Source organism: Malaclemys terrapin, chromosome 3, assembly GCF_027887155.1.
Source record: "Malaclemys terrapin pileata isolate rMalTer1 chromosome 3, rMalTer1.hap1, whole genome shotgun sequence".
NCBI lineage: Eukaryota > Metazoa > Chordata > Testudines > Emydidae > Malaclemys > Malaclemys terrapin.
The window spans coordinates 64,978,494-65,005,179 of NC_071507.1; the positions used below are offsets into that span (position 1 = coordinate 64,978,494).

Sequence of the window (26,686 nt, forward strand, 5' to 3'; positions counted from 1 at the left end):
CAAGGTTAGGGAAGCATTCTGTTTATTTTGTCATTTTAAAACATTGCTCAAGGTCACAAATTTGATACATTATCTTCCTTCTCCCACACCTTACTCCAATGCTGCAGTTGAAAGTTGTTTTGTGTGACTTCAAATTCAGATCTTGTTAAATATGAAATAATTTGATTCCACAAATAAGCCATTTAATGAATTAATGTCACACAGTATATGTCTTGCTCCGTTGGGCAGAGATATAAATGCGAATTTTAATTCAAATGCTTGGGTCTTCAAGTGTTGAAAACCCAATGTACATCCTTAAACAAGGAGTATATCTGCTACACACAAGCAATAGATACAAAATACACATGTACACTTTTTCCCCCAAAGTAAATTAGAATTTATAAAATCGCAAAAGCCAAATCAAATAAATCTGGGGTTCTAACATAAAAATACTAATATCTTCATGTCTCAATTATAGAGCCTATTCTGTGAACCATCAGGATTGTTTCATAAATATATACAGAATTTGCTGTGCCAAAAAAGCCAGCTGTGTTTAACTAAAAAGAAAAATTGCACTTTGAGACCATTACCAATATTTTTTCATATTCCCGTTCAATGTAATATAGTAATTTGGTCCTGGTGCTTATGGCACAGGTATCAAGCTGTATTTTTGCTACACAATCTTATAAAACACAAAGTTCTTATATTATTTCATGAAAATCTAAAGAATCTTAAACCTAGAACTCTGATACAAATCCACATAGCTATAATTGCTTAATTAAATAATATACACAAATGTGTGTTTAGGTCTTAAAACTTTTCAACAACTGGATACAAAACAGTCACTCCTATTTTCTCCAGCCTCCTTAATCTTATGTTTTACCAGTCTGCATGTGAATAAAATATTGTTTCTGGCCACATCCAACACTTCAGGTCACACCCCAGTGTATAAGGACAAGAAGTAGATGTATAATAAAAAGATTGGATAAATCAGAAGGGGCTTCTTAGTCTTAAATTCTTCTCCGACTAGTAATGAAGCAGCACTGTATGCAGCCCAAAAGACTCCAAACAGCTTAAAAAGAAAAAAGGTATAGTGTTAGCTGACAGTACAAGAAAATCTGTCCAGATACCAATACAAAAATCAGTACTTTTTTTTTAAGGTAATTAGGAAAGAAACCTTACAGTTTTTTTTACTGAGTGTTATTATTGAGAACACATAGTATGTTATTTTCTCTGTGTTCAGAGAGAGATGCACCATGTTGGTCTCTAAGTATTTTCATTCATGGATATTTGAGAGATTTTACCTACATGTATTCATACTAATAATCTCCAGCTCTTATGTACTGGTTTTTCTCAACAGATCTCAAAGCACTTTACAATGAAGGTCATCATGTGGCGTCAAGCATCTGCACGTGCACTCATTTAAATGTAAGAGTCTATAGCTACAATAAAGCAAACAGTAAGTGTACATATTCAGATAGTATAGATCTTTATACCAGGGGAGCACTATTTGACAACTCTTCATTCTGTTTTAGTCCTCTTCAACTTGAACGTTTTTCATGATTATTACCTGTAATTCTGCTTCTCTGAATGTCATCTTGCAAGATTCTTACCCTTGGGTCTTGCACCTCCAATGCAAATCATGGGAAAAACTAAAAAAATGTGGCCTCCTCAAGCACCTGTTGGCTGGTGACCTTAGTCACTTTACTGAGCATTCTCCTACCTCAAGGGCTCTGGAACATACTAACCAATTTATTTCAATAACAAGAAGAAGCAAGAGCTTCCCTTAGGCATAGACATAAAAAGAATATTTTTGTAAAAAATTATTTTGATATTAACATCCCAGAGGTAACAGCAATATATACATGATTGCCTACAGCAGGGTGGGTAAACTTTTCGGCCCGAGGGCCACATCTTGGAATAGAAATTTTATGGTGGGCCATGAATGCTCACAAAATTGGGGTTGGTGTGTGGGAGGGGGTAAGGGCTCTGGTTGGGGGTATGGGCTCTGGTGTGGAGCAGAGGAGTGGAGTGCGGGGAGGGTGCAGACTCCGGCTGGGGGTGCGGGGGATGAGGGACTGGGATGCAGGATGGTGCTCTGGGCTGGGATCAAGGGGGTGGGAGGGGAATCAGGGCTAGGGCAGGGGGTTGGGGCACAGGGAGAGGCTCAGGGGTGCACGTTCCAGGTGGTGCTTACCTCAAGCGGCTCCTGGAAGCAGCAGCCACGTCTCTCCTCCAGCTCCTACACAGAGCCGCATCCAGGTGGCTCTGCGCGCTGCTCCGTCTGCAGGCACTGCCCCTGCAGCTCCCATTGGCTGCAGTTCCCGCCAATGGGAGCTGTGGGGGCGGTGCTTGGATCAGGGGCAGTGTGCAGAGAGGAGCCCCTTGGCTGCCCCTATGCGTAGGAGCCAGAGCGGGACCATGCTGCTGCTTCCGGGAGCCACGTGGAGCGGCCTCCAACCCTGCTCCTCAGCTGCAGCACCAGAGCAGGGCAAGCCCCAGACCCCACTCCCCAGCGGGAGCTTGAGGACTGGATTAAAATGGCTGGCAGGCTGGATCTGGCCCGCGGGCCATCGTTTACCCACCCGTGGCCTAGAGCATGAGACTGGGATTTTCAAAGGGGCTGAAGGAAGTTAATGGAAGTTCGGTGCCTATACTATGGCCTCTTTGAAAATCTCAGCCTGAATCAAGAAAACATCATATCCAGAATCCTCTCACTCTGAAGTGGAGCAGGGTAGAAGAGTGGGAGAGAATCCTGAAAGATTATGGGTTAAGTTTTCTAAAGGACTTAAGTGACCTTGTACGTAAGCAACTTTGGACATCTTACCCTATATCTGTGAATTCTTCCCTGCACATAAGTAGTTTTCCCTTCCCTAAAGATGTCATCTATGGCAGAAGTCTCACTCTTGGAGACTACAAAGCTCCACGGTGTACCAGTGGAAAAATGAGGCAATAACTACTACAAGAAACTCACATTGGTTATCTTAGAAATGGGATTTAAGAACTCCTAGACAGTGGCGTAGCTAGGTGGAGGGAACAGGGGGAGCAATTAAAAAAAAAAAAAAAAAGGCGCCACCCGCTGCGGCGCTTTTACTCACCCGGCAGCACTCCAGGTCTTCGGCGGCGGGCCCTTCACTCGCTCCAGGTGTCTTCGGCAGCACTGAAGGTCCCGCCGCCGAAATGCCGCCGAAGACCTGGAGCGAGTGAAGGTCCCATCGCCGAAGACCCAGAGCGCCTCCGGGTGATAAAATAAAAGCACCGCAGCGGGTGGCGCCTTTTTTTTTTTTTAAATCACTCCCCTGGGTGAGTAAAAAGGCGCCAAGAAATTGACATGGCGCCACTTATGCTCAGTGGGGGAGCGGCTGCTCCCCTGCTCCCCCCCTAGCTACGCTACTGCTCCTAGAACACATCTGGCCCAAACACTGTACAGGTTGTAAAATGTCTCCCCAAATAACAAAACTGTTCTAACACATTGCCCACTGGAAAAAACAAAACCTCCAAGTACAGGCAAGTTTGGATTCCTCTGCTTTGGATGCACAATCATATTTGTAAAGTCAAGGCAGGAATGCTTTAAAAAGACTGAACACAAGCAGCAGTGCTTAGTGAATATGCAGAGTGTCGCATAACTAGTTAGTGTGCATGTGCTTGTCACTGACACATCTTGAGGCAAGCAGTATTGGCTGCCTTGCCTCAGACCAAGTGAGCCCTGATACAAACCTCTAGTCTCAAGCTAACTGGGTCATAGTGTAAAATATAATCAAACACCCATTGTTAGAACCTTGCATGGATACAAAAATTGTGTCTGCATCCAATCCGCAAAAATGATCTGCGGATATAAAGCAGATATCCGTAGATTTGCAGGGCTCTACCCACTGTCCTCAAGCAAGAAGGTTTAGCACACTGGTGTAAAATGAAATCTATGAATTGGAGGGACTGTCAAAGGACCTTAGCCTGTTGCAAGCAATATTCCCAAGGATCTGTTCACATAAGTAGTGGAATACGCACATAGCCTCAAAAAGTCCTTTAATTATATGCTCACACATGTGACTCCTAAACTGGGGCTCTGTGTAGGCAGTGTCAGGAAGGAGAAGAGGTTAGTGACTGGAATTCAGTAAGATATTCATAGCCTTTAGCAGAGGCTGTGATAGTAAAGGCTTGAGCTACATCATTTGGAATTGTTAGGGAGCTCCTTTGCCGACTGAAATTGGAAAAGAACTTGCTGGAATGTTCCTGAGCACCCTCAGGTTGGAAGATTCTCACTAGTACAGACCCTCAAGCCAACCTATAGGTGCTTCACAGGGCTAAAATGTCTTCGATACAGGGCTTTGGCCCTGCATTTTTTGCACTGGAAACTCAAGTGAATTGTGCACATATCTGCTTAAAATTACCATAAGACAATAAAATAATGACCATGTAACTAAAATTTAATTAATGTAACCCTATTTTTAGAATTATGTATTAATTAATGGACAGACAAGTAATTCAAAAATGATTAACCTTCTGAGTATACAAATTAGTGGTAATTACAGGTAGCAAAACCTCAACCACGGTGCAACTGCAAGGTAATTCAAGTTTGAGGAAATTAGAGTGGTTACTGGTAGCTAACAGTAAAGATAAACTAACAAAACTGAGCAATACAAAAGGAATACAGGACAAAGCTAGCAAGGTTACCTTTTGATTGACAACCCGCCACGTCCCTGAAATCTGGCAACAGTTGCAAGTAAAGATTCATGCAGTTGTACTCAGGTAGTATAGTCTTTAAAGAATCATACATAGCTCTGAGACCTCTCAGGGTATGTCTACAGTGCAATCAGACACCCATGACTTGGGCTGACTTGGGCTAAGGGGGGCTGTTTAATTGCAGTGTAGACGTTTGGGCTTGGGCTGCTGACTGAGCTCTGGGACCATCCCACCTCACTGGGTCCTAGAGCCCAGGCTCCAGCTAAAGCTCAAACATCTACACTGCAATTAAACAGCCCTGTACCCTAAGCCCCACATGCCTGAGTCAACTGGCATGGGTCAGACACGCATTTTTAATTGCTGGGTAGGCAAACCCTCAGGAAACTTTTGCCATACTAGTACAGTTCATTAAAGTTCTCTACTGCCACAGGCCTGGTAGGTAAAGCTGGGCAAATAAAAGATTTTTTTGGTTCACTGGCAATTCAAAAACGAAAAATTGTTTTGGTGCAAATCAAAAAAAACAAAACAAAAAAACCCAACACTTTTTAGAACCTTTCAGCAAACTGAAAAGTTGAAAAAATGTTTTGTTTCAATTTTGAGTGTTTCGTTTAGTTTTTTTTTTTTAATTGAAAAATCAAAAGGTTTCATTTAGGGCTCTCAAATGATTTTTTAAAATCACAATTAATCGCGAGATTAAAAAATAGTCGCAATTAATCACAGTTTTAATCACACAGTTAAACAATAATAGAATATCAATTTAAATTCAGCATGGAAACATGTTCTCTGGAATGGTGGTCAAACCACGAAGGGGCATACACATGTTTAGCGCATCTGGCACATAAATACCAAAACTGGCTACAACAGTGCCATGCAAACACCTGTTCTCACTTACAGGTGACATTGTAAATAAGAATCAGGCAGCATTATCTCTTGCAAATGTAAACAATGTTTATCTGAGCGATTGGCTGAACAAGAAGTAGGACTGACTGAGTGGACTTGTAGGTTCTAAAATTTTACATTATTTTGTTTTTGAATGCAGTTATGTAAAAAAAAATTTACATTTGTAAGTTGCACTATGGTACTTGTATGAGGTGAACTGAAAAATACTATTTGTTTTGTTTATCTCTTTACAGTGCAAATATTTGTAATGCAAATAATAATATAAAGTGAGCATGGTACACTTTGTATTCTGTTGTAATTGAAATAAATATATTTGAAATGATAGAAAAACATCCAAAATATTTATAATAAATTTCAAATTGGTATTGTATTATTGTTTAACAATGTGATTAAAACTGCGATTCATTGTGCCTTTTTTTAACCTAGTTAATGTATTTTGCATTAATCGCTTCAGTTAACGGTGATTAATTGACAGCCCTAGTTTCATTTCAGAAGTATCAAAATGAAACATTTCTACTTTTCCTGAAATTTTTGGACACAAATTTGGCAAAACCAACACCAATTTGCGAAACATTTCAGTGTTACCAAATCTGCATTTTGTTGCTAAAAAAAGTTTTGTTTGAAAAATTTTGCCCAACTCTACTGGTAGTTGACTTTGGGCTGGTCAGTTTTGGCTCTCTCTGCCTCAGTTTTCCATTTGTGTTATGGGGATAACAATACTTACCTTCTTTGTAGAAGTGGTTTGAGATTACTACTTCTACTACCATCTCTCTGAACATGACTGACGTTACCATTCACATTGCAGTAACTAAACATATCTTATACTGAATTATGGGGAAGACAGAGTGACTTCCTGACCTATGTTTCTGAACAAGAGGGTCCCAAGAATTCAAGCAGTACTTTTAAAATTTTATTACAAGTTACTAAAATTATTACTTTGTTCAGGGCAACATAATATTTTGAAGCATAGTGACAAACAATAAACATTACTGAACTCACTTTTATTAGTGTAGATACAACTTCAAATGATCCAATCACCAAGAGGACAGGTGCTATTACAATGAGTGGAAGTAGAGAATATCCTATCACACCAAGAACTTGCCCATATGCAACCTGAAAATTATAAATCAATTCGTAAAGAATAAAAAAAAATGTCTTCAATCTAGCTCATAAGTTTTGTCAACAGAGAAAACACTTACATTTTGTCATGATGGAATTAGTAGCTATTCCAGTAAGTGTAGTGTTGAGTACATGCATCTGTCTTGTGGCTCAGAATTAAAGTTGTTAACATGTGCAACTTTTTTTTTTTTTTTTTTAATATTACTGTCATTAAATGTAAATTCACAGGGTAATATATTTATGCAAATTATAACAATTGGTTACTTCCAGTCTTTTTAATGCAAGGTTCTTTACTGGTAATGACAGAGTAATGCATTTCAAATAATTATTACATAATTACTGCAGCATTTAGAAATTAGTATAGTATGTATGAAATACACGGTCAGATTTCAAATTCATAATCAACTCGACAATAGTCATTAATTCTGAATATCTGCAATTAACCACCACACAAAGTAACTCTTCCACTGGGATGCCTAAATTAATGATAGAAGTTCATGTTAGCAGTGAAAATTGTAGTAAGGATGCTCTAGAAGTCTAGTAGTATTTCTGATATATTTCTGGTTCTGGCCAAGTTGTAAGTAAATGCCAGCAGTTTAAATAAATGCACGTGAAATTGACCAAGGGTCTGGTTTTGTTTTTTAAATCCAGACTTACATGAACAAATTAGTTGGATTGGTTCTTATTTTTAATCAAAACCTGTTCACTAGCTAGCAGCTCTCTGACTAGATCTAACTCTAAGAATTTATCTTGAAACTCAATTTCAACAGAGACCAATGTGTTCCACACTGTGCTATAATTCATGTCTAAATATGGGAGGTCAAGATTTTTGAGAAAGTAGCTAGGTGATTTTAAAGTGCCGCAAGTTGAGCATCCAAAAAGCTAAGTCACTTCTGAATATTTTATATATCAATCACACTTTCACATGCTACTTACTTCTCCTCCAAGAACCCTGGCCAATAAAAAAATTGTCAGGGATCCAAATATCCATATAGTTATAATCCAAGAAACCACCTTAAAAGAGAGAGAACAATTAATTCTTATCAATTATTTTTATTATAATTCAGAATTAATTTTGGTTTCATAAGAAAGTCAACTGCAGCAAACTTTGTATTATTCAGTATTACAATGGAATTTAGAAATAAAATTCAGATGTTTTATTATTTATACAATATCTTTTCTGACAAGTTTGCTTGTGTGTTTGGAATGCCCAAACAAGAAAATATGGTAAAACCAGTATTTTACCCGTAGTGTGGTTTTGTTATCAGAACAGGAAAGTGTCAGTAAAAATTTTGGAATTAAAAGAACTCTGGCTAAATTTTAGTGAATCCACTGATGAGAGGGTTCAACTGAGTCTCAGATTTTATAAGATGGTAACATGTTTGTTTTCATTCTACTCTGAAACACAAAAGGAAATCAATATCTCTTCACACCCAATGAAAAGCATGCCCAGACAACATTGAGCAGTTGGCTTAAACCAACAAAACAAAGAAAAATCAATGTTCAGCTTGTATCTCTTTTCTTCGTTGATGAAGATCGTCTCTAGGGATGGCAGAATACTGTGTGTCACCCTTAAAATACAAAATCAAAAGAATAGAGATCTATGTTATGACTCCTAACTCTTTCTACACCTTGACAGTACTTCTAGTTTAGGCGGTAGTCTTCCTCCCAGGTTTCCTCCTCTCCTCAGTTCTTAATATGAATATGAAACTGGCTTAAATTATCACGCAATTCAGGTCCCTAGCCTACACTTAAATTAAATCGCAGCCCAGCTGATCTGGAGTGCAGCTGCTAAGCAGAATAAGGGAAATATTGTTTTCCCTTTGAAAATAGCACTTCTACAGTGGGAACCCGCACTCCCAGGACAGCCTCTGAGCTTCAAAGTATGGTTGCATTTAAAATTCAATGGGCCCAGACACACCGGACGCTGCTGGGAATGTGGGAGGGGGGCTCCGGGCTGAGGCAGGGAGCTGGAGTGCGGAAGGGGGTAAGGGCTCTGGGCGGCGCTTCCCTGGGGGGGCTCCCCAGAAATGGCAACATGTCTCTCTCTCTCTCAGCTCCTAGGCGGAGGCGTGGCCAGGCAGCTCTGTGCCCTGCCTCCACCTGCAGGCACCACCACCAAAGCTCCCATTGGCTAGGAACCGCAGCCAATGGGAGCTGTGGAGTGGGCGCAGCACGTGGAGGCCTCCTGGCCGCACCTCTGCCTAGGAGCCAAGGGACATGTCGCCACTTCTGGGGAGCCACGCAGAGCCAGGTAGAGTGCCTGCCAGTCATGCCAAACCCCCCACCCCCGAGTAGGACCCTGGGCTGCCCCTGAGCACCCAAGTTTTAGTTAGGTATATAGTACAAGTCATGGGCTGTGAATTTTTGTTTGCTGCCCGTGACCGGTCCAAGACTTTTACTAAAATACCCGTGACTAAAACACCGCCTTACTTATTGCTATATTTAAAGATAAGGTTAAAGGTGTTTACTCATTATTATAAGTGGAGCTTGCATGGGGGCTCACTTAGGTGCTACCAAGAGAAGACCTAGGTTCATATCTAAGTTCTGTCACTTTTTAAAGGTTGCAGTGATTAGAAGCACTACAAGGGATGTTATGCTTGGGCAATACTGGAAAAGCGGAAGAAAGGCCAAGCATCTCTATACTATAATTCTTGCTGGCCAATCAAAAGCTGCATTCCCTGAGTTCTGAAGGAATCATAGGAGAAGTCAAGTGACAAGAGACAGAGGTATTAAGAAGACAGAAGTTATTTAATTATGGGGGTGGGAGCAAGAGAAGGCAAAGGTAACTAAGGTGACAAAAAAGTACCAGACAGTTATGGCATTATTTGTAACCACAATAAATTCAAGATCTTTATACAAAGGTTTTCTGGCAATAAAACCAGTAAATAAGTTTTAAATTATCTGAAAAAAGGCTTACTAGTATGACTATAATGCAGAAGGTTCAACCAGCAAGTATCTAACGGCCAACTGAATAAGCCACTTTTGAATTAGAATTCTTAGTTAACAACTTATTACTAATATGTCCGGACACAGAGCTAATTTTTCCCCTCTCTAGAAGAGATATCCTTACTAAAGATGTTTGCAAGAGTATGTGGCTGGGTAACGTGGTTGGGCAGGGGGAATCTTCTAATGGTTTCCTGTCCCCAAACTTTTTTGTGAAGCATGTAGGAAAGCCAACTATCTTTTTCACTGTGCAATGCAAAAAGAGGACAGTGGTAGAGGGAACTGAAACATTACGAAGTTAATAGTACAATCAATGTAAATTGTATTTGAGAACTAAATTAAAGATGGGAGAAGATTTCAGAGGAGGGAATGTGTTCATACAGAAAAACATGGTGCAGACTTTCTACTCTATGATCGTGCCCCAACCACAGAAATTTAAGTGACATTCACTTTCATCACTGATTCCTATGGGTCCCTCAATTTCAGTCACAATTTACATTTTATTTAACATGGATGAACCAGCATTGTAAAGGTGCCATCTTTTGCTTTAGCATTGTACTGAAATATACCTATTATGTAGGTTTTATGTTTTAGTCATTCCAGTTAGTATACAGCTGAGCATCTGACAGATTGCATATCATTACAAGCCTCCAGAAATCCCACCCTTCCTTCACTTCCATTTCAGAGACAAAACTTGACATTTTTATTCTAATTAGCCATAGAGATGTAGTTCAAGGAACATTTAGTATAGTATTACAAGTTTTTTAGTATGCAGAAAGACACCCATGAAAGAAATATATTTGGAACTAGATGTTCCATTCTTCTCACTATACTCATGGCAAGGGGAGAAGAGGCTTTCTACTGGTCTATAAATATGATAAACTGTTTAGCATTCAAGTCGCAATATTTAAAGTTCTCTTTAGATAAAAGGTTTATACCTACCTTGAACTGTCCATATAATGAAACCATTGAGAAGAAGAGGACAACTGCCAGAGGGCCCCAAAAATCAGGGTTATCTCTCACTACCTGTCTATTAAACCCAAGAGATGGCATAGGCATCAACACGCATCGAATTTTGTAGTAAATATCCTTCAGATCAATGTCCAGTTCCTCCCTACAATTGTAAAACAAAAGCTTTACTACATATTTTGGTACTGGAACAGTTTGTGTAAAGAGAATCATTCATCTCATAATTAATCTGTGAGAGCAGGTTAATTAAGCAGTGAGTCTGTAGTTTGTTCATTATGAACATGCTTTCAGATGAGTGACACACAAGACGTGGAATACTTCCAAGATATACCGGCAGCATAAAATGAAATCTCAACATCCTAGTGAGATAAAAATTATTTTTACTGTTTAAATATTTCTTCAAGAAACCCTTGTTAAATTTCTAACAACTTTATTCAACATTAATGCAATTTTATCATTAACTATATTGAAATAAATACTGTGGTTGGGAACACAAAAGAAGGGTAAAATACCCTGCAGTCTGAATTAAAGCAAAGCTTCTGTCCTCCAACATCTAGGCACATGTATGCCATATTCATCTGTCAAGGTTTTTTTTATTGTCATGCTATTTTAAAGATTATATACATTGAAATATGCAACCACATAGACACATTACATTTATTTATAATGCAACTAAAAATAATACATGCTCCCAACAGGGAACAAAAGCATAGGATTCATTAATCCTCAAAGTGTTTAAAAAAAGCATACCAACAAGCTGAAGTAGATGGTCTTTTAATTAAAGGAAAGGTAGTTGCTTCAACTGGGTAGTTTCCCCCAGGCCAGTTTATGCCAATAGTTCAACTGGCTGGTTTCCAGCATGAGTAAACAGCAATAACTAAGGGCTGATCAAACCAGTAAAAGATGTTCTAGCAGCAGATCTTGCTACTCTCCAACCTCCCTCCCCCACTTCCAGGCCACAAATTAGCCTTAAAACAGACAGGGATGGCCAGTGGAGAGTTGCCGTCTGCAAAACTCTCCATTGGTATAGATCTGGCAGAGTTTAGCTTTGCTGCTCCCCTCAACCATGGCATAAGGGAAAGGAGGGGGCATTCAAGGGGCAGAGCACAGATATGACAGGGAGAGGTGAGGCGAAGCAGAACTCTGCTATATCTGATCCTCTATTGGTGTAAGGTTGCTGATGGACTCTAATGCAAGTTAGGGCTGCCCCTGCGCAGTTGGAACTAGGCGGCTCTGAAGTGGGGAGCTTCAAGAGATCTCCTGCAGCTGCCCATCTGAGCATAGGTCTGAAAGTACAGAATCAGGACCACTATATTAGAAGGCACAGATCTGGGTTCAATTCCCAGCTCTACCACTGGTTTGCTGGGTGATCTTGGGCATATCCCTCTCCATGCTGTGCCTCAACTTCCACCGCTATAAAATGAAGATAATGATACTGGCCTCCTTTGTAAAGGACTTTGAGTTCTACAGATGAAAATCATTACAGAACTGCTAAATATGATTAGAATAAGTTATTGCTTGATTTTTGTCCCATGATGCTCATTTACAATGTACTCTGGAAATAAGAGGGTCTTTGTTTTATAGCCTTCTCTCAGAAAAGCTGGACCATGAGTTAAGTCCAGTGAAAACAGGCAGTTACACTGTCACCCCAGACAGGGAATATTCTTTATTGAGTCTAGTGAAGTTATTTTTGTATATGCAAGTCTTAGGGCAGTTTATCTCCTTCTGTTATAGCAAGGTATTTTTACTGAACTTTGCCACAACATTTTTAATACCTTCCACTGTCTAAAGGACAGGAGCATGCATGTCTCTCCATCCATCCTAAAGTCAGCAACTATTTGTTTTACATTTCATTCTGAAAGTCATGTGATATGATCATTTAAATTCTGGAGTTAAGTTCATAGCCCCACCACTCAATAGGTTCCATCGTGTATATGGGCTTGTCTATACTTACGCGCTGGTTCGGCGGCAGGCAATCGAACTTCTGGGTTCGATTTATCACGTCTTGTCTGGACGCGATAAATCGAACTCAGAAGTGCTCCCCGTCGACTCCGGTAATCCTGCTCGCCGCGAGGAGTACGCGGAGTCGACGGGGGAGCCTGCCTGCCGGGTCTGGACCGCGGTAAGTTCGAACTAAGGTACGTCGACTTCAGCTACGTTATTCACGTAGCTGAAGTTGCGTACCTTAGTTCGATTTGGGGGTTTAGTGTAGACCAAGCCTATGCATCTGTCTGTTGCCTGACATTGACTTTTCTCTCATTCAAGAGGGTGGTGGCTGTCATTGGAAGTGGGCCATGAATAAGGCCATCCCTCAATAAAGACGGGTTTATCCTATGAAGTCTGACCTTGACTCAATTGAACAGAGTCAGTGCTGGCTCTCTGGCAGCCTGCCATGTTTTAAATCCATAGAAGCATTAAGGTTAGGAGCTTTGTCCTCCAATTGTGAGGTGTAATAAACATTAAGAATGCACAGATCACCTTTTGGTGCACAGAGTTGGCTTTTATAGCGTACAGTCTTATGTGACAGAGAGCACCTATGCTTTGTCACCCCCAATGTAGCAGTCTAGCTCTCTAGGAAAAGAGATGAAATGTGGTCTTAGTTTTTTGAAACAAAAGGTTAGCGTGCAACTTTTATCATATGAAAAGATATTTGGGTTTCACTACTCTAGGAGATGCAGATGGAGTTTTAATGTCTCCAGAAAGATCTGTTGTCTCCCAGCTCTTTCTGTTTGAGGATCTCCAAGTGCTTTACAAAAAATGGCAAGTATTATCCTTGTTTTGCAGAGAGGAAACTGCGGGACAGATATTAAGTGTCTTGCCAAGGCCACACAGCAAATCAGTGGCAGAACTAGGAACAGAACCAAAATCACCTGCTTCAAAGTGCACTAGCCATTAGATCACAAAACCCAGCCAGACCTCTTTACACAGGGGGAAGCATGGGTTTATCAGCATCATGGTAATTTTTGGCTTTAAACAGATTGTGTGCCTTTGACATAACATGAAAGGATGTGGGAAAAGAACTGTACTTCATTTATAATACTTTTAAAACTGAGTTTCGGTGAAACAGCCTTGATCTGAAAAATCCTAGTATACAAGACTACAGTGCAGGAATTTTTTTTCTCTAGCATTTAAAAGCCCTGATGAAGTCAGTTTATATCAGAGGAGTTAAACCTGAATTAAATCCAAATCTCTGTCCACTTACTTCAAGACTATGGTGATGACCACCACTATTTCCAATACCTTCATTTCAGATAGTAACAAAATATCAAGTGAACATTAGCAGTAAGTCAGGGTTGTTGATTGTTTAACAATGCTAAACAAACTCAGCTTAATAGCAGCACAACAGAGGAGGACAGAAAGGTCACAATCTAAGGGCTTGTCTACACTACAAAATTAGGTCGGCTTAATTTAGGTCATCCTACAGTCACTGCAGTAACTCAATTGGCTGTTGGTGTCCACACTACCCTCCTCCTGCCAGTGGAGCATGTCCTCACCAGGAGCACTTGCATTGACTGAAGTGGGGCATTGTGGGGCACTGACAGCTGAGTGTGGGGCACTGATAGCCACATGGGGCTCACAGTTGGAGCCCCCCCATCTGCCCCAGGGTGAAAGCCCCAGCTGTGAGACTCGCGCAGGCTCAATTTCACAGCACAGAGCCTACCAGCAGTGAAATTGACATTCTTGGCAATTTCACACTGCTATTGTCTCTGCTCAGAGCAGCCACGTTCTGACAGCTCTGGGAGCCCCGGCTCTCGGTGCCTGGTAGCTGGGCTCAGAGTGGGTGCCAGGAGCCTAGAGGGCAGCCGGGTTCTAGCTGAAGCCCCACACCTGTCCAAGGATGACAGCCCAAGCTGTAAGCCTGGCTCAGGGTTCACAGCAGGGAACCTAACAGCCTTTCTTGTCAATTTCACAGCTCCAGCAGAATTGACAAGAATTGTAGCCAACAGCTGAGGTAGGTAATGCAGCCTCTACAGCAACAGTGTTGCCTAACTACACCAACATGAGCCCTATGCCTCTCCTGGAGGTGGAGTTATAATGTCAGTGTAGTAGGGCACTTACATCAGTGAGAGCAAGGCTGCAGTGTAGGCACTGACATAGGTCAACATAAGGCAGCTTACGTTGACCTAACGCTGTAGTATAGACCAAGCCTAAAATTTGATTTTTTGTTAATCATTAAAAGAACAAAAGTTTAAAAGAAGCAGTGAGAAAACAACCTTTTGTTGTACTCTATATGAGCCATGGCCAATTATACTCAAGTTTTACCTCATCCTTTCCACCCTCCCCTAAAGCAAGACAAGCAACAAGTTTTAGCTTCTTCTTCCCCACAACACAAAAATAAAACCTGAATAAAGATAATGATGTACAATGTTACAAATACAATGACAGACTTAAAGTTAAGCCATTTATCACTGTGGAATCCTAGTCACAGCAAAAAGACTAACTGCTCACCAATGTTCAGGAAAACAAACAAACAAAAAGTTATTAACCAGAAAATGAAGATAGATATCAAAGAGCAATTTTGACATACAGAAGTGGCTTGTTATCTTCTGGGTCATCATCTTCTACTTCCAGAAGCCAGCCATATCCTCTCTGTCTCAAGAATGTTGTTGCAGTAGATTCTTTGATGAATTCTCCTCCTCCTCCTTCTCCTCCTCCTCCAAGATTTAACTTAACATCTGGAGATGCTATAGAGCCACTAAGATCTTGGAACAAAAAGGAGAGAAAGACTATGTTTATACCTTCACAAAAGCCAGTTTGAACTGCTTCGCCTATTTTTTCTGTATTCCAGTAGGTCTACCCTACACAGGTTAATACCAAGAAATATTCAAAGTTATAGAATAAAATTGTACACTATAAGATGCATAATTTGAAAGTGATAACATATTTTATATAGGCAGAAAATGTTGACAAAACTATATCAATTATTGCTCTAGGGCCAAAACTGTCCAACTTCGGTGTCTAAAGTTACCCCATTCATTTAGATGTCTAACTGTAGACATTATGGTTTGACAGTTTTGGACTTACTTTGTGTTATATTATTGATAGTTAAATGACATAACTATCGTATGCCACAATAGTAGCAATTTGCTTAGTACTTCAAGTGCACTAAATGCAACCTATCTGCATTCCAGCACCTTTCTATTCCACCCCATTTTTCCCTTGTATGTGTGACCGGTTACAACAGGAAAACCTTTCATAGATGCATTTCAATTTGTAACCTGGATTTTACACAGACATTTTAAAAAAGAAAACTACCAGAACTCCATAGGCCCTGCTTTTATTTATTCAGAGCTATCATCAGAAGAGATTCTCAGACTTCTCTAACACAGAATGATCTAGCCCTGGCACAACACTAAAAGAAACAAAAAAGGAGCAAAGCAAGGAAGCTTTCTGTCTGTTTATGTATACATGCCACAAAAGGCAAACTAAAATGTATTGGCATGTTTCACTTACTTTGCAATGAGGTACAGACAAACTAGAATGACAGAGGAGCAGAGTAATAACTGAAAACAGAACAAAGGCAAGGAAGAAGTAGGAAATTATGGGAAAGAAAGGTCACAAAAGAAGGGATGCTATTCCAGGCTCCATTTTGTGTTAAAAAGTTTGATACTTCTCCACATGGTATTCTCTGTCTTCCAAGAACACAGTCTCAATCACTATTTGTTACTAGAAAAAGCACAACTTTTGTAGAAAGCTTGTGCTGAGTACACTGGTGTAGAACCTTGCAAGCGAGAACTGTGATCTCATTTTGTTGACTTCAACTCCTTTGTTTCACAGGTTTTCTTTAAAGAAACTCCATTTCCTTCCTCCCACCTTCCTGCCTTATCCATATCATCCCTTCCTCATGAAATTCTCTCTATATACACACTTGTTCACCAAGAAACCAATCTCTCAGCAGTCAAATCTATCTGAAAGGCACTTCTGCAATGCCCAGGAGTAGAATCCAAACCAAATCAAGTTGTTTAAAACAAAAAACAAAAACAATTTAAAGTATTTCTATTCCCAGGTGTCTTTCCTCTCCTTTGGCAGATTGTGACATCTTTTGTACAGAAACTCTTCTTTTTGAGAGCTTTACAGCAGTAAGCATAGTTAGCACAGAGTACAAATAGATCACAGTGGCATTTCTGCAAATATTTACAATATGGAACCTGGAGGCACCTCCAGTCTTTAAGAATCTTGCCCTGCCAATGCTAGGGGAAAAGTCATTTTTCTCTGTTTGTGTGGGCCTTTCACACAGCAAAAGAAAGGGGGCGGGGAACAGGGAACGTAAGAATAGTGTCTATGAACCATACAATTGACAGCAATCCTGGGTATAGACATAGTATCTAGGGATTTTAAATTTGACAATGTCTATTGTTGTTATATTTTTATGTGAATGATATAGGATAAGAGACTATGCAAATACAACTAAGTTTTTAAAAAGTCAAGATGCAACTTATAATGATGGTATAACGACTTAGTCTATACTGTTTGTATGCATAAAGTTTTCACTTAACACCCAATGTTAAGACCAATTTAGAATTCTGCCTTAAACTCAGTTAGCTAAACGATTCACTCTTGGAACTTAAGTTTTCCCTGTGTCTGCTGTTCAGCCATTTTTAAATTACAAAAGGAAATATTTACTGGTTTGTAATTTTGTTTCTGACAACATCACTGTGACCCAGGAAGCCTCCCTAATGCCAGCTGGTAGAGGACATACCATACCACAACTCACATCATACCTGACACACTTATTGCCCCAACCCACTGTTGTTATAATCTGTATCTAAAAGGTGACATGTTAGGTACCTTATGCAAACTGATGACATGCTGGTCATTAATATTATGTGATGTATGTGTGTTTGGAAATATGTTGTTAGAAGGTGTTTTGCAACTATAAGCCCAGCCCGTCTTAGACAAAGGAATGTTGTTTCACCTCTCTTCCTATGTTTCCAATGTAAACTGAGCCAGGTAATATGTCAGAAGACAAAGAAAAGTACCCCTACTTAGACAGCACACAGTCTTCAAGCAAAACAAGTCGGGGAGGAGGGGAGGCCACTTAATGATCACAATAGAAATGAAGCCTGCTCCGCCACAAAGCCTTCCTGGCTCTGGCATCAAAGACAACAGACTTTGGAAAATACAAGCAGAAACAGAATGCCATTTTGGCATCCGTCACTAGGGCAAAAGGGCCCAGAGCTCCTGAAATCTGAGAAAGGTGGATCCTTCAATCAAAGACGCTGAAGTCTTTGGGAACTGACTACAGATGAAAAACCTATTTAGACAGAAATAACTTGCTGAAGTTAATTTTAGTCACTAGAAAGTATGTTTTGTTTGTTTCATTTCTAACCTTTCCTATCTCTTTCACTTACTTGAAATCACATAACCCTATGTTCTTTGTTAATAAACTTATTCTTGTTTTATTACAAAACCATCTCCATGTTGTGTATTAACAGGCTAGTGTGTGTTGTCTCTTTGGAGGCAGCAAACTTAACACCTTCTCCGAGGGTCCAGTCAGAGGTCTAGATGCAGCAAAAGACATCTCAAGAAAACCTGGGAACTGGGGTTCACTGACTGTCACCTGCAAGGCAAGGTATGGACTGGCAGAGTCTTGAAGGTTGCCGGTAAGGCAGACAAGCTGGTGTGCTCACAGGAAACTGACACACAGTTTTGAGGGTGACCTGAGCAAGACATCACACTAACCTGTGCAGAACTTTTTTTCCCTCAGCTTTCAGCAATTTAGAACTAGTCTGACAGAACTCCCCTAGCTCTTGCCAGCAATAGCTTGAGCAGTAGAGGGGTGTACGTGCAAGCAAGGCCCCCTATTCAGTATCATTTCTGAAGGAGAAATGGACTGGGAGAGGCATTTGGAAGTTTATAACAAAGTTGTCCCTGGACTGGCACCTGGAGAGCCCCTCAGAGGTTGTCCTCATCCATCATAGGCAATTTTTAAACTGAGATTGTATGTTTTTCTAAGAGTTATGCTCTAAGATTTATTTTGGGGAAGTTCTATAGTCTGTAGAATACCAGAAGTCAGACTAGATGATCACACTGGTCCCTTCTGACCTTTGAATCTCTTAATCCGTTACCACAAGCACTCTTTATTGCATACAGATGTTTGGTTCCAGTAGGATATCATTATCTACAAAGTCTGTCTCATTGAGCAGTGTACTTTGTATTATGAATATAGTTATTGCCATCAAACCCAACATTTGTATAGCATAACAAGCAGTCACCTGCTTAACATTTCTACCAGAGTGGTAAGGTTTTGGATCCTGTCTTAGGGCAGGAAGGCTTATGGCCAAATCATATTTAGTAGGACTACTTTATATCAGTTGTCTGTTACTGACAAGCTGTGACTTTGAATAGTCTATCATGAATACTACACGCCTAACCATGTAGTCCTACTGAACCACGTTCAGGACATATGATAGAAAGGACATGGGCCCACAGGGAATCAAAAGCCACCAACCTGCCTCCAACAAGCAAGTCCTGCAGTTAGTGGTAATGGTATAATGCTACGGAACCTTTCAAAAACTTCTGTTTGTGGTGCCTCACTGAGGCAGAGCATCCTGTGCAAGTGGTACCGAGATTTTTCGCAGACAGTCAACTTGAAAGCTGGCTTTCAAAGCAGAATCTTCTCTGCTCCTGTTATGAAGCAGCAATACAATGGATGGGAGAACAATGTGGCTCTTGTATCCTTTGCCCACTGAGAGAAGGAATCTTCCAAAAGAAATAAGAAGCCAGAGACAAGGAAGATAGACAAACAAAGGAGTGGAAAAAGAGCATAGTTTTTACACCAGACAGCAATTTTTGCCCGTTACAATAAATCTACATTGGAGAAAATGTGTAACTAATTTTTCTGTACAAGTTGGCTCCATCAATGGATGTGCTGGTGTGGATATGATGCAGGTATCGAAACCACTCGTGTTGTGTAATCCTGTTTAAACTTTTACTTCGTCATATTAATAGTGACACATACACACACAAAGGAAAAACAAAACACAGCTTTTTGTAATCCCACAGGGTCTTTTAGCTAGAAATTAAGAATGGCCATATTGGGTCAGACCAACGGTCCACGTAGCCCAGTATTGGCATCCAACGGTAGTCAATGCCAGATGGTTTAAAGGCATCAAGTGATCCATCCTCTGTTGTCCAGTCCCAGCATCTGGAGGTCAGCTGCTTAGGGACACCCAGAGCACAGGGCTGTGTCCCTGATCATCTTGGCTAATAGCCATTGATGGACTCATCCTCCATGAACTCACCTAATTCTTTCTTGAACACAGTATACTTTTGGCCTTCACAACATCTCCCGGCAACAAGTTCCACAGGTTGACTGTGCATTGTGTGAAGTAGTACTTTTTTTAAACCTGCTGCCTATTTATTTCATTGGGCAACCCCTGATTCGTGTGTCATGTGAAGGGGTTAATAGCACTTCCTCATTCACTTTTTCCACATCATTCATGATTTTATGGACCTGACATAAGCCTCCCCCCCCCCCCCCGATCTCTTTTTTTAAGCTAAACAGTCCTAGTCTTTTTAGTTTCTCCTCAAATGGAAACCGTTCCATATATTTAAATCATTTTTGTTGCCCTTCTCTGAACCTTTTCCATTTCTAATATACCTTTTTTGAGTTGGGGTGAGTAGAACTGCACACAGTATTTAAGGTGTGGGTGTACCATAGATTTATATAGCAGAAGTATATTTACCATCTTATTATCTATCCCTTTCTTAATGGTTCCAAACATTAACTTTTTTTTGACTGACACTGCACATTGAACACATATTTTCAGAAAACCATCCACAAAGACTCCAAGATCTTTTTCTTGAGTGGTAACAGCTCATTTAGACCCCATCGTTTTGTACACAGTTGGGATTATGTTTGCCATGTGCATTACTTTGCATTTATCACCATTGAATTTCAGCTGCCATTCGTGAGATCCCTTTGTAACTCTTTGCAATCTGCTTTGGACTTAACTATGTTGAGTAATTTCATATCATCTTCAAACTCTGCCACTTTACTGTTCTACCCCTTTTTCCAAATCTTTTATGAATATGTAGAACAGCAATGGTCCCAATACAGATCCTTGGACACCGCTATTTACTTCTGTCCATTCTGAAGAATGATCCTATCCTTTGTCTAACCACTTACTGATCAATGACAAGATCTTCCCTCTTATCCCCTGACTGCTTACTTTGCTTAAGAGCCTTTAGTGAGGAACCTTGTCAAAGCGTTTTTTTGAAGTCCAAGTACACTATGTGCATTGTCACTCTTGTTCACTCCCCCAAAGAACACTAACAGATTGGTGAGGTATGCTTTCCCTTTACAAAAATTGTGTTGACTCTTCCCCAACAAGTTGTGTTCATCTACATGTTTGATAAATCTGTTCTTTACTATAGTTTCAACCAATTTGCCTGGTCTGGCAGTTAGGCTTACAGGCCTGTAATTGCCAGAATCACCTCTGATGCCTTTTTTAAAAATTGGCATCACATTAGCTATCGTTCATTCATCTGGTACAGAAGCTGATTTAAGTGATAGGTTACATACCACACTTAGTACTTCTGCAATTTCATACATGAGTTCCTTCAAAACTCTTGGGTAAATACCATCTGATCCAGTGGATTATTATGGTTTAATTTATCAATTTGTTCCAAACTCCTCTATTGATACCTCAATCTAGGACAGTCCCTCAGATTTGTCAACTAAAAAGAATGACTCCAGTGTGAGAATCTCCTTCACATCCTCTGCGACTAAGACAGATGCAAAGACTTCATTTAGCCTCTCTTAATCCTGGGGGAATTCTGCACCAAAAATTAAAAATTCTGTGCACAATTTTAAAATTCTGCATATTTTATTTTTCAAAACAATATAATCATGCCAGTTTCAATTATTTTGGTAATTTATTTCAACATACCTATCAGCAAATATGTCTGTAACACTATAGACAAAAGATTTAGGAAACGTTTTTTGACAGATTAAAATTCTGTATTATGTGTAGTAAGGAATACAAGTAATAATTAAACTACAATACATAAAAATAACCTCACAATACCTATTCAGCATTTCCTAAACACACAGGCAGAGCTACTGTTAGTTTCTCAACCAGAGTTTGCAATATAAGTGTACCTGGATTAAGGCAATATAGAACCCAGCAACAAATAGTGGCTCCTTGGTACTCACTGAACAAGACAATGTTGAAACAGTTCAGAAACATTTTATGTTAGCACAAGTTACACATTTCTGCATAGAGAAGTCAGAAACACTAGCAATGTAATTCAGAGAAGATTTATATGTAAAATGATGCATTGGGGGGATGCACATTCAAAACAGGCCATGAATGTCAAAACAAGAGGCATACACTGGAGCTTTAAAATTAAATTAAAAAACATGAGCCACCGTGGCTTAACAACCGTGTAAAAGAAGCAGTGCGAGACAAAAAGGCATCTTTTAAAAAGTGGAACTCAGATCCTAGTGAGGTAAATAGAAAGGAGCATAAACACTGCCAAATTAAGTGTAAAAATGTAATAAGAAAAGCCAAAAAGTAGTTTGAAGAACAGCTAGCCAAAAACTCAAAAGGTAACAACAAAATGTTTTTTTAAGTACATCAGAAGCAGGAAGCCTGCTAAACAACCAGTCGGGCTTCTGGACGATCGAGATACAAAAAGAGCACTTAAAGACGATAAAGTCACTGCGGACTAACTAAATGAATTCTTTGCTTCAGTCTTCATGGCTGAGGATGTTAGGGAGATTCCCAAACCTGAGCTGTCCTTTGTAGGTGACAAATCTGAGGAATTGAAGTGTCACCAGAGGAGGTTTTGGAATTAATTGATAAACTTAACATTAACAAGTCACCGGGACCAGATGGTATTCACCCAAGAGATCTGAAAGCACCCAAATGTGAAATCGAATTATTAACTATGGTTTGTAACCGGTCCTTTAAATCAGCTTCTGTACCCAATGACTGGAAGATAGCTAATGTAACATCGATGTTTAAAAAGGGCTCTAGAGGTGATCCCGGCAATTACAGACCAGTAAGTCTAATGTCAGTACCAGACAAATTAGTTGAAACGATAATAAAGAATAAAATTGACAGATACATTGAAGAACATAAATTGTTGGGCAAAAGTCAACATGATTTTTGTAAGGGCAAATCATGTCTTAGTAATCTATTAGAGTTCTCTGAAGGGGTCAAACAAACATGTGGACAAGGGGGAAGCCAGTGGACATAGTGTACTTAGATTTCCAGAAAGCCTTTGACAAGGTCCCTCACCAAAGTCTCTTACATAAATTAAGTTGTCATGGGATAACAGGGAAGATCCTTTCATGGACTGAGAATTGGTTAAAAGACAGGGAACAAAGGGTAGGAATAAATGGTAAATTTTCAGAGAGGGGTAACTAGTGGTGTTCCCCAAGGGTCAGTCCTAGGATCAATCCTATTCAACTTATTCATAAATGGTCTGGAGAAAGGGGTAAACAGTGAGGTGGCAAAGTTTGCAGATGATACTAAACTGCTCAAGATAGTTAAGACCAAAGCAGACTGTGAAGAACTTCAAAAAGATCTCAGAAAACTAAGTGATTGGGCAACAAAATGGCAAATGAAATTTAATGTGGATAAATGTAAAGTAATGCACATTGGAAAAAATAACCCCAATTGTACATGGGGGCTAATTTAGCTACAACTAATCAGGAAAAAGATCTTGGCGTCATCGTGGATAGTTCTCTGAAGATGTCCATGCAGTGTGCAGCGGCAGTCAAAAAAGCAAACAATGTTAGGAATCATTCAAAAAGGGACAGAGAATAAGACTGAGAATATCTTATTGCCCTTACATAAATCGATGGTATGCCCACATCTTGAATACTGCGTTCAGATGTGGTCTCCTCATCTCAAAAAAGATATCCTGGCATTAGAAAATGTTCAGAGATGGGCAACTAAAATGATTAGGGGTTTGGAACGGGTTCCATATGAGGAGAGATTAAAGAGGCTAGGACATTTCAGCCTGGAAAAGAGGAGACTAAGGGGGGATATGATAGAGGTATATAAAATCATGAGTGGTGTGGAGAAAGTTATTTACTTGTTCCCATAGTATAAGAACTAGGGGCCACCAAATGAAATTTAATGGGAGCAGGTTTAAAACAAATAAAAGGAAGTTCCTCTTCACACAGCACACAGTCAACCTGTGGAATTCCTTGCCTGAGGAGGTTGTGAAGACTAGGACTATAACAGGGTTTAAAAGAGAACTAGATAAATTCATGGCGGTTAAATCCATTAATGGCTATTAGCTAGGAAGGGTAAGGAATGGTGTCTTTAGTCTCTGTTTGTCAGAGGGTGGAGATGGATGGCAGGAGAGAGATCACTTGATCATTTCCTGTTAGGTTCACTTCCCTGTTAGGTTCCTGTTAGGTTCACTCCCTCTGGGATACCTGGCATTGTTCACTGTCAGTTGACAGGATACTGGGCTAGATGGACCTTTGGTCTGGCCCAATATAGCCATTCTTATGTTCTTTTATACTCAGCAAGCTAAATAATGAGACCTTGTATAAAATCAGTTTTTAAAAAATTAAATTTATATTAAAAAAAAAAAAAGAAAAAAATATTCGCTTAGGCTCCTGATTTTTAAATGGTGCAAAATGGTGCATTTTAGAATTACATTTCTGCTCAGACTGGCTAATTTAAACAAATTCTTAAAATAGAAAGAAAAATACTGAGTATGTTTAAAATAAAGCCAATATGTTTTTCTAAATGAATGGTCAGTGAATCACCACATTAGAGGAAGGTGTATTTGATCCTTAGCACAAGGTAGGGCAAGAATGTAAGCAGGCTCATCTTGGTGTCCATCTCAAAAGCAGAAGGGGGTGGGAAAACTTTCCTGGAGGAGAAAGGGAGTCATGCAATCAGCAAGTATACACTCTGGAGACATGCAAGAATTGCACACAGGAGGAAGGAATCAAGACAGTGAGGTCTAATAATACAAATCAAGAAATAAAGCAACACCAATTAATGTCCCCAGCTGATTCCCAGGTGTCCTAGATAAGAAAGGCATCCTAGATTAGAAAGGCACAGGTCATTGGCTGCACAGAGGTGGGGGCTCATCCTCCAGCCCCCCTCACCTCCCCTGGACATGGACTTGGTGGCAAGGCTGTACTCAACCTTGACCCAGTGCACGGGCCTGACCCACCCCATGCCTGCCCCAGAAACATCCCAGCATCCTGCCCCTCTGCGCCGGACACAGGGCAATAGCAAGCAAGAGGGACAGAGTCTTGCATGCACACATGGGCAGTCCCGAGGCAGTGATTTACATCTCCCCTGTCTGCTTCTGATGCCTGAACAGATGCACCCGCTTGGGACCGCTGCCTGGGAGGGATGCATGACACTCCTCTCGTGGCTTCTCTTCGCCTCCCCATCAGAATCAATTATTCTTCGGGGAAAACAAAACAAAAAAAACAAACATCTGCAGAGGACATTAATTCTGCACTTGTGCAATGGCACAGAATTCCCGCTGGAGTATTCTCCACAATGGCCTTGTCTTCCTTGAGTGCTCTTTTACCACCTCACTCATCCAGTGGCGCCACTGATTGTTTGGCAGGCTCTGTTTCTGGTGTACGTAAAACAATTTTTTGCTGCTAGTTTTTGAGTCTTTTGCTAGTTGCTCTTCAAATTCTTTTTTGGCCTACCTAATTCTACCTTTACACTTGACTCACCACAGTTTATGTTAATTAATAAATGAATAAGCACACCCCTTTTAGTCTTCAGTTTTCTGGTAGATTTCCATGCTGGTTCTAGTTTCAGGATTGGCTGTATATAAATCCTGAATTACGTCTGCATACACATGTTCTCAGAGCCACCAGTTATGTTTATACACATGCAATGATCATTCATACTCCTAGGGTAGATATTGCTGGGGGGGGGGGGGGGGGGAGGAGAATACAGCTGCTAGTCGAACTATAGGTGGCATAATTCTGCTGTACTAAACACGAGTGCATATCTTGACATAAAGACAGCATTCTCCCGAGGCACATTTTGATAATACATTACAGCCGCTCACGCAGCGTCAGCCTATTCACCACACTATACCGTAGTGTGCTGGCCACGCATCCCGCACAATACTCGCTTTCAGATACCTACTGCTCAGCGCCGAGTTACTGAGCCTTGGAGATGGTGGCCCCAAGCTACTCACAGCACCACCTAAGCAGCAAACCCAGGCATGTCGGGGGGGTGGGGGGTCGGGGAGGGCGCCCAACCTCCACACGCGTCACAAGCACGGCTGTGTCACTGCGCGGCGCAGGCCTGGATAGCACCGCTGCCGGAGGAGGAGACCAGCCCCACAGGCACTGCCTGTGCCACGCAGACGGAGCCGCAGCCCGGGGCCGGGTGCGTAGCTGGGATTTCGCAGGGAAGCGGTTACGTTTTATTCCCACCCACCCCAAGTGCCCAGACGGAGAGACGCTGCCGGGTCCCGCAGAAGCCCCCGACACCCACAAGTGTAACGGGGCAGGGGCCACCTCTTCCGCCAGAGACAGAGGCGCCCCCGGGCCGCCCGCTCGGCCACTCCCGGGCCGGGAGCCGCGAACCTGCCCAGCCCCGCTCTCACCTTCCGCCTCGGCCGAGGAGACGAAGGTGAAGTCCCCGTTGCTGGGCGCGTAGAGGGGCGGCTGCTGGGGGCCCGGAGGCTGCATCGCCCCGCCCGCTGCGGGGCCGGCGAAGGCGCGACCGAGAGGAAGGGGCGCGGGCCTCGGGCCTCCCCAAGACTCTCACTCGGCGGCAGCGGGCCGGGCGAGCTGCTCCACGGCCCAACCCCCTGTGACAGGACAACAACAATGCCACTGCCCTTCCGATTGGCTGTTTGTAAAGCGCTGTCTGATTGGTTGCTCGAGCGCCCATTCCCATTGGCTCTCCGGCCGCATTTTAGGGCAGTGACTCATTGACCTGACTGTAAAAAACCTTCTGGTTGGTGGAAACAACCCCAGGGGGTGGGAAGAGGAAATAACTCTGTGGCGGGGGGCTATTTTGTTCTATATCACCCCATCCACATACAGCTGTTTGGTTTCTTCCAGAAGAAGAGTCGGTGCCTGCAGCTGTCACTCAACACAGCTCAGTGCTGCCCCCAGCGAGCC

At 41.2% G+C, this 26,686-nt stretch overlaps 1 protein-coding gene across 1 annotated transcript; it reads right to left on the reverse strand.

The window, feature by feature from the left end:
- On the reverse strand, nt 1–26,380 carry YIPF4 (Yip1 domain family member 4). The gene is made up of 6 exons (XM_054021964.1): nt 26,164–26,380; nt 15,122–15,296; nt 10,567–10,738; nt 7,615–7,692; nt 6,559–6,672; nt 1–1,051 (listed from the first exon to the last, which is right to left on the reverse strand). Exons 1-6 carry the CDS (start codon nt 26,246–26,248, stop codon nt 914–916), a joined length of 762 nt encoding a protein of 253 aa, XP_053877939.1. The 5' UTR covers nt 26,249–26,380; the 3' UTR covers nt 1–913.
- Between the last annotated feature and the right edge of the window lie 306 nt (nt 26,381–26,686).